This window comes from Pteropus vampyrus, unplaced genomic scaffold (assembly GCF_000151845.1).
Source record: "Pteropus vampyrus isolate Shadow unplaced genomic scaffold, Pvam_2.0 Scaffold86, whole genome shotgun sequence".
Lineage (NCBI taxonomy): Eukaryota > Metazoa > Chordata > Mammalia > Chiroptera > Pteropodidae > Pteropus > Pteropus vampyrus.
In genome coordinates this window covers 5,471,951-5,481,381 of record NW_011888867.1, presented here as the reverse complement: position 1 = coordinate 5,481,381, position 9,431 = coordinate 5,471,951, and the positions used below count along the sequence as shown (strand labels likewise).

Here is a 9,431-nt window from a genome sequence, read left to right as displayed (position 1 = left end):
CGAGGGGCCCGGGGACGGGACCCCCGGACCCAGCGGCAGCTCCGAGCATCCGCTCCTCATCCGCACGCGCGCGCCCCAGGCTCCCGAGCCGAGCGAGCGGTACCCCGGGGCCCGCGCCTCCCTTTCTGTCCCTCTCGCCCCCACCCCCAAGGAGTGCAGACCCCGCTGGAGGGTGCAGGGCCCTGAGTGCCAACGGCCCGGGCCACTTCGGGCGAGTCACGTCGCCTCCTAGAACCTCGGTGTCCTCTTCTGCCAAGTGGAGGCGATGAGAGGGAGCCCTCGGAGTCGCGAAAGGTGTTCAAGGGGAGGAGGTCAGCGAACCGCGCTCTGAAAACAGCCGAGGGCTGCGCGGCGCGTGCTGCCTGCAGGGGCTGCCGCCCTGCTGGAGGCGGGGGGTTGCCTGCTCCAGGGAGTCTGTCCTGAATGTGTAACTCACTGTTCCTCCATTCGTTGATGAAATCCGTGTCTGGCTTTTATAGAGGCGGCTTGTGCGCGCGCCCTTTCTAGATCTTAGTGTGATGCTAACGGTTCCTTAGAAATGCAGAGATCCGAGTGGGTAAAAAGGGTCCCTCGGGAGATCCCTACAGGGGTCTCTGGTCTTGCCCTGTCCTCCTGTCCTGGGCCTTCCACCTTCCATTCACCCCTGGGACCGCCCCACACCAGAGGAAAGAACTGGAAGTCATAGAGGACTCCTATGAGCCAGGCACTGTGCCTTATGAGACAACGTTATAGGCTCCATTTTGCAGATGAAGAAACTAAGACAGGTGAAATGACTTCCCCGGTTGCCATAACTACTATAAAAAGAAAAATCGGGCCCGGGACAGGGCAGTGGCATGAAGGAGACACCAACAGCAAAAGTTAAATGCCAAATGTTAATCATTCAGACTGCAGGACGAGCTATCAAAGGTGATTTACTGCACAAGGACTTGTCACAGCGGTGTCTGCTGAGAGGGTCTGGCTGGCTGGTGAGACTTGTGGAGACCAGCTTGGGGTGGGGCAGACGCTGGGAGGAGAATGAGTCACTTGGTTTGTGAAGAGCAGAGGACGTATTTAGGAGAGTAGTGGGTGAGGAGCCCAAAACGGTAGCTTGAGGCCAGATTGTGAGGTGCCTTAAATGACAGGATGAGGGAGTTGGGCTCAGTCCTGCAGGCCACAGGAAGGCCTTGAACAGCAGTGAACAGAGGTGTGAGGAACACAGTGTTTCAAAGCCATCTGTAATGGATATATGCTCTTCCTGTCTTTTGTCCCTCAAAGGCATCCTCCACCAAAGCCTGAAGATTCCATCTCTGCTTCCCCTGCCATGCCCTCCCCTGGGTCCCGGAGGACTAGGCTCCCCTTGGCTGGACCCCTCCCAAGGCTCCTGCGTGGCCCCTGCCATCCCCCGGCTATGCCCCTCCACCCCGTCCAGCAGGCACTGCAGAGTCATCCTCTCCAGACATTGCTGCTGCCACCTCATCAGGTCCAGACAGCTCTGCTGGGCCTTCCACCCCTCAACGCCAGCCCCGCCCCCAGCTGACCTCAGTGTCCGCAATCTCACCGCTGAATGCCAGCATCACATGGCACACCCTCCTCCACCTCTGCCCTGAGCCTCAGGTCCCAACAGTGTACCACTGGGCTGCCTCCTCCAGGAAGTCCTCCTATCAGTCCCTCCCTCCCCAATCCCCTCCTGCTCTTAACCACCTGAGGCTTGATAATCTGCTACTTTCTGTTCTGTTCTTCTCTCCACTATTCTGGTAGGAAGGACCCAAATGGTATAGTCCGACAGCCCTGAATGGCAATCCTGGCTCCCGCTCCTGCGGATGACATTGGACAACTTACAGAACTTTGAGCCGCCGTCCTTATCTGTGAAATGGGTTAATGATACCTGTTTCCCAGAGTTGTGAGAATTAAATGAGATGATGCAATTAAAGTGCCTCTCAGAGCCTAGTACACGGTAGGTCTAAACGTGGCGGTTCCTTTTTCCCTCAGGCGCCTTCCGAACTGCTAGCGTACTGCCGAACACACAGTAGCTACTCGACAAAAACCCAGTGACGAGCTCAATGAATTGCTGTGTTCGTGTTTTGTATTCTGGGGAATCACACCTCACAGGGTAGAAGGTGCGCCCTCTATGTTTCCCGGGACCTTCGAGATTTGCAAAGAAATTAGAAAGGTATAATCTCAGAACTGTGTTTCGAGTCAATAGGCTGATGCCAAGGAGGAGAATGTAATCTATGCCGTTCTATTAGAAACACAAAAGCTCTGTGGTGTCTGGAGTCCTGATCCCTTTATCTTCTTTCCCTCGTTGTCCCTTAAAGAAACAGATCAAAAATGTCCACCTGCCGCTGGGCAGACAGACAGCCAGTAAGCTCGGTGCAACCTGCACACGCTGAGATTTTGCCCACAGGAGAGTTAGCCCAGCTGTGAGGCTCAGCTTGAGTGTCCTGGAAGCCATGAGCTCCATTTCCGGTCGGCCTGACAATAGCCTCGGCCATATTGGCACTTTTCAAATGTCTCCACGTGATGGTTTAGTTAATCCTCGAAAAGGCCTTATAATGGGGATCAATGCAGACTTGTGCTATGGTTAGCAGAGAGGGGCCTTGCCTGAGCTAAGCCAGCCGAGCCAGAGGCCCTGGAGCAGCAGGAAGTGAGACAACACCCAGGCCTGTCCTTAGGGGGTTCTTAGACGGGAGGACAAGGAGGTGGCTTTGTCAGCTGGGCAAGGAAGACTTGAACTTCTAAACATATAGTCTACCTGTCTGTGCAGTAGGAAAGAGGACACAGAATTTCCAGGATGCTGCATCTTTTGAAGTGACTCTTGCTAATAACAGCCTCTGTACTAAGCTCTTTACCTGTAAATGACATATCATTTATGCCTCTAGCAACAGTTTCCAGAGGTACTTTTATTATTCCAGATGAGAGTAATGTAACATTTGCTCAAGAATCCACTGCTGAAAAAAAAAAAGGACACCTGGGATTCAATTTCATGTCTGTCTGAGCCCCAAACAGTGCCTTAGTTCCTATGTGAAATTACCAAAAACAAAGCCCTGCCTGGACCCCCCCAGCTGGGAGCCTGCCTGCTCCACCCCAGTCAGAGGTGGGGCTTCACTACCCTTCAGCTGTATGAGGCCATGGGAGCAAGTCCTCACCTTTCCTCACCAGGAAGACCATTCCCAAGTCCAGAGTTGCCGTGAGGATGAAATGGGATCTCGTGCAGGAAAGCCCTTTGCCAGGAAGCCGAGCCATTCTCAAGAGGGCGTGTTATCACTGTTAGCTCTGGGAGCCTCGCCGAATGTTTATGGGACCAGGCTGAAGCTGGGGGTAGGTCAGCAGCCATGGCAGCCACTGTCCTAGCGATGCACTTGGGAGCAAACCCGGTCCAGGGCTGCTGAGGAGAAGCTTGTGAGAATCTTGATGACAGCCACTGACTTACAAACCCCCAAGGGTACTAAAACCACAGCCACCAACACCACCACCAAGGGCCCTGTGTGGCCCCATCTCTGCTTCCGGAAGCCTGGCCAGGTCACTCCATCGCTGGCTGATAGAAGGGATAATAATGAAAAGAAGCAAAAGGATGTGTGTTTAGGGCTGGGACTCTGGATCGAACCCATGTATCTACTTCCTTCCCTTTCGTAAAATTTCAATTTAATTTTGTTTTATGGTTATATTAAATACTTGCATGATTTTAAGCAAGGTGCTCAGAGAAGTCTAGTTCCATTCCTGTCTCCTGACCCCTTCTTCCCTTATAGATTATCATTTTGTCTGTTTTGAGCGTATTCTTTCATTGTGGGGTTTTTCTTTTAAATACAAGCAAATATTTGAATATATTTCTCTCCCTTAGATAAAAAGGATGTCACACCTGCTGTTCTGCATCTTGGTTTTTTTCACTTAATAAAATATCCCAGAGATGACTCCATCTCTATACAGTCTTCATTCCTGTTCATAACTTGTGTGATATCATATCATGATATAATGAGACATAGATATTTGTTTCTCATCTTTGGTTCCTGGCGCAGAGCTCCTAAATCCCGTGGGATTTCCTGGGTGGCAGAAGCATCTTTTGTTCTATTGCAGGAACTCTCAGTGAGATTTAGGATGGGGACTCATCACCAGAAAGACCAAACCACGTTTAGAAGCTTGGATGTTTCAGCCCCACTCCACCCCCAACCTCAGGGAGAGGAGATTGAGTTAATAATCAATCATGCATACATAATGAAGGCTCCATGAAAATCGAACTTTAGGATCTGGACAGCTTCTGGGCCAGCGAACACATCCATGTGCTGGAAGGGCGATGCACCCCAACTGCACAGGGACAGGAGCTCCTGCACTAGGAGACCCTTCCAGACCTTGGTGTATGTGCCTCTTCGTCTGGCTGTTCATTTGTATCCTTTATAACATCCTTTATAATAAACCAGTAGAGATAAGTAAAAGTGTTTCCCTGAGTTCTTCTGTGAGCCATTATGACAAATTATCGAAGGCGGTCATGGGAACCCCCAGAACTGTAGCCGAGTCGGACAGAGCTGTGGATAACCTGGGGACCCATCCGAAGTGGAGGCAGCCTTGTCGGTAGTTAGTGTCAGAACTGGATTAAGTTGTAGGACACCCAGTCGGTGCCCACAGAGAATTAGAGAATTGCTTGGTGTGAAACCCCACACGTTCGGGGGTCAGAAGTGAGTGGAGAAACAGTTTTCCTTTATGTGAACACGCAGGGGTTTATTTCCTCAGTCCCCTGCTGATGGGCAGTTTCCAGTCTTTTACAAAGAACTTGGCAGCGAGCCTTTTGGTCTCTTTTGCCAGTCGGGCTGCTTTCTCCCTCTGTGGCCCTGCGTGAGGTCCCTCGCCACTCCCATCTCGGTGTCTCCATCTGTGAAACGAGAAGACAGCGCCTGCCTCACCGGGTGGGTGTGGGGGACAGATGAGCCAACGCATGTTCGCTGTTCTTCTTCATCGCTGCCCACGGCTCCGAGCTTTAAGCCTCTCTGGCGGTGGCAGAAACCCTGACTTCCGAAAGGGCGGTCCCCAGGGAATCGTGTCGGGCCTGAGGGTTGGTTTCAGGCTCTCTCATACTTTCCATGGCTCTCCATTTGCCAAGGAACTAAGGATTACCACACACGAAGGCCAGACACCGCTGGCCGGTGAACATTTCCAGTTTCCCACAGAAGCCAGGCAGCTCGCTTTCGCACCCCCCCAAAAGGTGAGATGAAGATTGGGGTGCCCTGCTTCTACTCCCTCCAAAAGGTAACACACAGTATAATCCCCTCCCCTCTTCGGCTGGGCAGCTGGGGGATGCACGTGAGCCATTTATTTCCGCATGTGGCGGAGGGGACCGGGCGGCTATTCCGCAGGACAAATTATACACTCACGCACTACGCACACGCCACATATGGGCAGAACTGGACCAGGTTTCAGGGAGAGCAGGGAAAGGCGAGGGTGGAAACAGCACAGCCTCCCCGGCACCACAGAAGAAACGCAGCCACTGTTTGGGGTACAGTGGAAAGAGCACCAAACCTGGGTTCTCCCTGTAGCTCCATCCTATTTCCCGGAACTCAGGAGAGGTTGTAGGGTAAAGTGGTTAAAAAAAAAACAAAACAAAACATAGGAGAATGCCTTACTCACGTGGTCTTGCATCAGACAGACCTGGGTTCCAGTTAACGGCAGGAAAGACCAGGCAGCCCAATTACACGGAGCTTCGGTTTCCTCATCTGTAAAATGGGCATCGTGATAACAATAACCTCCTTTGCATTATTGTGAGGATTAAATGAGAGGATGCATACAAGGGGTTTTGCTCAGTCTGTGACGTATGAAAGATGCTCAATTAGTGGCAGCCGCTCTCACCATGATGACAAGGGCGAAGAGGCTATGTGGGTCTGTGCTTTGAGAAGTGGAAGGAGCTGATGATGGTTACAACTACTTTCACACAACGCCTTCGGGTCTGCGTGTGTTGAGCACATGCCCTTTCTCAAGGGCATCTGTATGCATTTGGGATGCACAGCAATCTCCCTGGTTGGGGTTTATTGATCCCTATTTAACTGATGGGAAGCAGTTCAGAGGGGTTGAGTGACTCGCCAAGACCATCCAGCCCTCAGATGAGGCTTCTCTGGCCTTTTCGTGCATTTTCCTCTGCCCTAGACCTCCCCGGGCCAGCAAACTCCAATAAAAGTCAAAAGCCAGATTTCAGAATCTCTAGCCCTTTCAAGCTCCAGTTCATTTAATTGCTTGGGTACCTCTTTTTTCTCCTTCCTCATCTGTGTAGCAGGATTAATCACCCCCCAGAGATCAAGAAATAATGAGCACAACTCACACAGTCAGTGTTTGCTGTGGGCTGGCCCTGCTCGAAGCGTTCTGCACGCATTATCTGATTTCATGCTGCTGGCAATCACATGCGATGAGTACAATGGTTATCTCGCTTTCGCAGAAGAGCTGGGGCTGAGAGAGGTTAAGTAATTTGCTCAAGGTCACACAGCTAAGTGGCAGAGGCCGGATTCAAATCCAGATCTGTCTGGCCCCAAAACCGAAGCTCTTACCAGAGACATTACTGTCTCCCAGAAACTGCTCTGGCGGTGAAAGTGTCTACAAAGCCACGAAAAGTCAGAGGGGCGGCAAATGGAAGAACTGCTTGGCTGGTCTCCGTCCTGTTCAACAGCCCTCCCCACCCCCCAGCTCCACGGGGAGGGGGGTCGGGTGGGTGAGCCAAGACTCTGGGGTGGCACAGTGAAGGGAAGCGGATGTCTCAGCCAAGGACCGGGCCCCCCACCCCATCCCACAGGTCAGCCAGGAAGTCCCTTCTGTGTAAAGACAGACCTGCCCTGATCATCCCAGGCCAGTTCCCACCCTTACGCACTGCACAGCTGGCCTTCTCACCTGCACATGGCCTTTTCCAGGTTACCAAGGCCTTCTAGAGCCTTCTCTCATTTACCCCTGAGTCTGTCATTTCCTAGCTCTTTGGCCTCTCCTCTCTTTCATTATCTATAAAGCGGGATCATTATGACACGTGCCTCACAGGGACGTGGTGCAGATTAAACATGATAATGCATCGGAAGTACTCGACACTGTCGCTGGCCCATGGCGAGGGTTCAGTACATGATGTCTATTCTTCCAGCTAGGTCCTCTCTCAGTCAGCCCACAACCCAGGGGATGAACAGAGCAGGGAGTGACTAACGCTTCTCTCTCTGCCTGCTCAAATCCTGCTGGTTATTTAGGAGCCCTGAGGCCCGTGTCCTTGCATGTCTGACTAGGAGGCTGAGTCAGGCGCCTTCCTCCCAGAGCTTCTCTTCTGCACAGCCCTGATCATGGGCCCCAGGCACCTTCAGGGCTGGAACATCACAGCAAGCCTTGCTGTCACAGGCCTGGTGCTGCGCCCTTCTCTGTCCAGCCTGCAGGAAGAGCCAGGGGAAGGGACCACTTACCGAGGGAGGGACTTCACTGCTGGCCCTTTGTGCATGCTGAAAGCCTCCTATCTCCAGTTTCCCCTTGGGCCTCAAGGGACAGCAGGAAGGGGGGTGGGGGGGGTGACTCCTGCCTCCTCGCCCAGATTCTGCTCACCTGTGGCCTCGTGAAGCTGCAGTGCTGGGTCTCCATCAGCTGAGCGCATTGATTCAGGGGATGCTAGTGAGGATGCGCCCTGTCAGAGGAAGTCGGTCCTCTCCCCCAATCGACCTCACACGGAGCCCTGAGAATTCCCAACGAGACTTGTGCGCCTGGCTCAGGAGGAGCCAGGCAGGAGGCCCAGCAGAGCCTGGGAAAGGCAGAGAGGCAAATCGCAAGAATGCACTGGAGCGAGAAGGGCCTCTCTCACCCTCTGCCCAAGCCCTGGGAGGCAGGGGTGGGCGACCTATGTCCTGCAGGTGAGGGGAGGGGCCCAGCTGAGGAGTCTGTCAAGCCCATCCCCACCCTGAACCCAGGCTGCACTGGCCCAGCTAGGAGCCCTGACAGACTGAGAGGGGGCAGGGAACACTGCCTGAGCTGCAAGACCAGAGAGCTGGAGAGAGAAAGAGGCAGATGGGGAGGCCCAGGGCGAGGAGCCCCAGACACACACTGGGGGGCGGGGCAAGGGATGCTGTCTGTGAGGACCAAAGCTCTTGCCAGTCACCTCCAGGCCTGGGAGGGTGCCTTCTAGCTGAAGGAGGCAAGCCTGGGCAGGGCAGACTGCAGACAGCCCGTTCCCAGGGTCACAGAGACACAAAGCCATCAGGGCTCTATGCAGAGAGGGCAGAAGGAAGGGGGGCAAGAGCACTTGTTATCTGCCCCTCCGAGTGAAGGAGGTCTACTATCTCCCCTGGGCCTGACTGCCACCCAGGAACGGAGGAGAGGTTGCATCACTGAGCCTCAAGTCTCCAAACCTGCCCCAGGACCCCAAATAGTCGCCACCCTCACGGGAGGCACCCCACAGAGAACAAAGCCACCTGTCCCAACCACCCTGGGTGGAGATCTGCCAAGGCTCCAGCCAGGTTGTCGCTGTGCCAGGATTTGCAGAAAGGTCTGGATGCCGTATTCCTTCCACGCCCTTGTCTTGCCCATGGCTCCCAAGGTCAGGCCTGAGTGCCTGGCTCTGGACAAGATCCAATCGGGCTGCCAAGCATCCCCCTCCCCAAGTTTCCCTCCACGGCTCCCCTCGGAGCAGGATGAAGGGGAAACGGATGTTAATTTGTGTCTCTGCTAATTTGAAAAGGAGCATAAACAGTGCAGCTCGGAGGCGCAGCTCTGCTGAGGGTGTAGTTTAAGCCCAATTATGTGCGATTAGTGCCTTTGCTCTTTGTTCCCATGGCATATTAATTGCAGATCTGGTATTGTGGCAATTAACACAATTATGGGCCCTCTCTTTCTTCCGGCAGGCCATAATCCACATGCTTTCGGCCAAGGAGGTGGGCTGGAGAGATGGAGGGAGATGCCCGCTGCAGAGAATGCTCACTGTTGTGAGTTGACTGGTGTCTCCCCCAAATTCATATGTTGAAGTCAGAACCCCTGGTACCTCAGAATGTGACCTTATTTGGGCATACGTAGGGACTTCGCCGAGGTAATCCATTTAAAATGAGGTCATTGGGGTGCCCTCTAATCCGATATGACTGGTGTCCTCACAGGAAGGGGAGATTTGGCCCGTAGAAGGGAGACGACATGAAGAGACACAAGCAGAGACGCCTGGGGCAGCTTCTCCCCGCCGTCCTCAGAGGCGGCCATCCTGCCGACACCTTGATTTTGGTCTTGTGGCCTCCAGAACCGAGGCGATAAATTTCTATTGCCAAGTCATTTTCTTAAGGTGGGCCAAGCAAACTCAGAGGCCCACCTTTGTCCCAGGCAGAGTCCCCCCGGGCGGGACAAGGAAGGCTGGGGAGTGGGGGCACCAGCGTGGCTGTCTGTTCAGAATTTTCAAGAAGGGACGAGCGGCGAGAGTCATCACCTCCCTCCCGCCGGGCACCCCTTCCCCAGGGCTGCCATCGCTGTCACCGCTGTTCTCCGGG

General features: G+C 53.7%; 1 protein-coding gene and 1 long non-coding RNA gene across 3 annotated transcripts in view; one reads left to right on the top strand and one right to left on the bottom strand.

The window, feature by feature from the left end:
* Positions 1-7,582, bottom strand: part of LOC105294433 (calsyntenin-1) — a gene marked incomplete at its 3' end in the record, with an annotated part of 52,891 nt that extends 45,309 nt beyond the window's left edge. Inside the window, exons 1-2 of the mRNA XM_023532664.1 lie at positions 7,519-7,582; positions 5,589-5,678 (exon numbers count right to left, since the gene is read on the bottom strand). Of these exons, the coding sequence (XP_023388432.1) occupies positions 5,589-5,678; positions 7,519-7,567 (139 nt within the window). The remainder of the gene's footprint in view (positions 1-5,588; positions 5,679-7,518) is intronic.
* On the top strand, positions 320-4,646 carry LOC111742101. 2 transcript variants are annotated; one of them, XR_002781189.1, is made up of 3 exons: positions 320-1,459; positions 1,738-1,933; positions 4,051-4,646. It is a non-coding gene; the product is annotated as an uncharacterized LOC111742101 (long non-coding RNA). The 2 variants fall into 2 exon arrangements; XR_002781188.1 differs by lacking the exon at positions 4,051-4,646 and having other exon boundaries at positions 1,738-3,887.
* Positions 7,583-9,431: the final 1,849 nt, after the last annotated feature.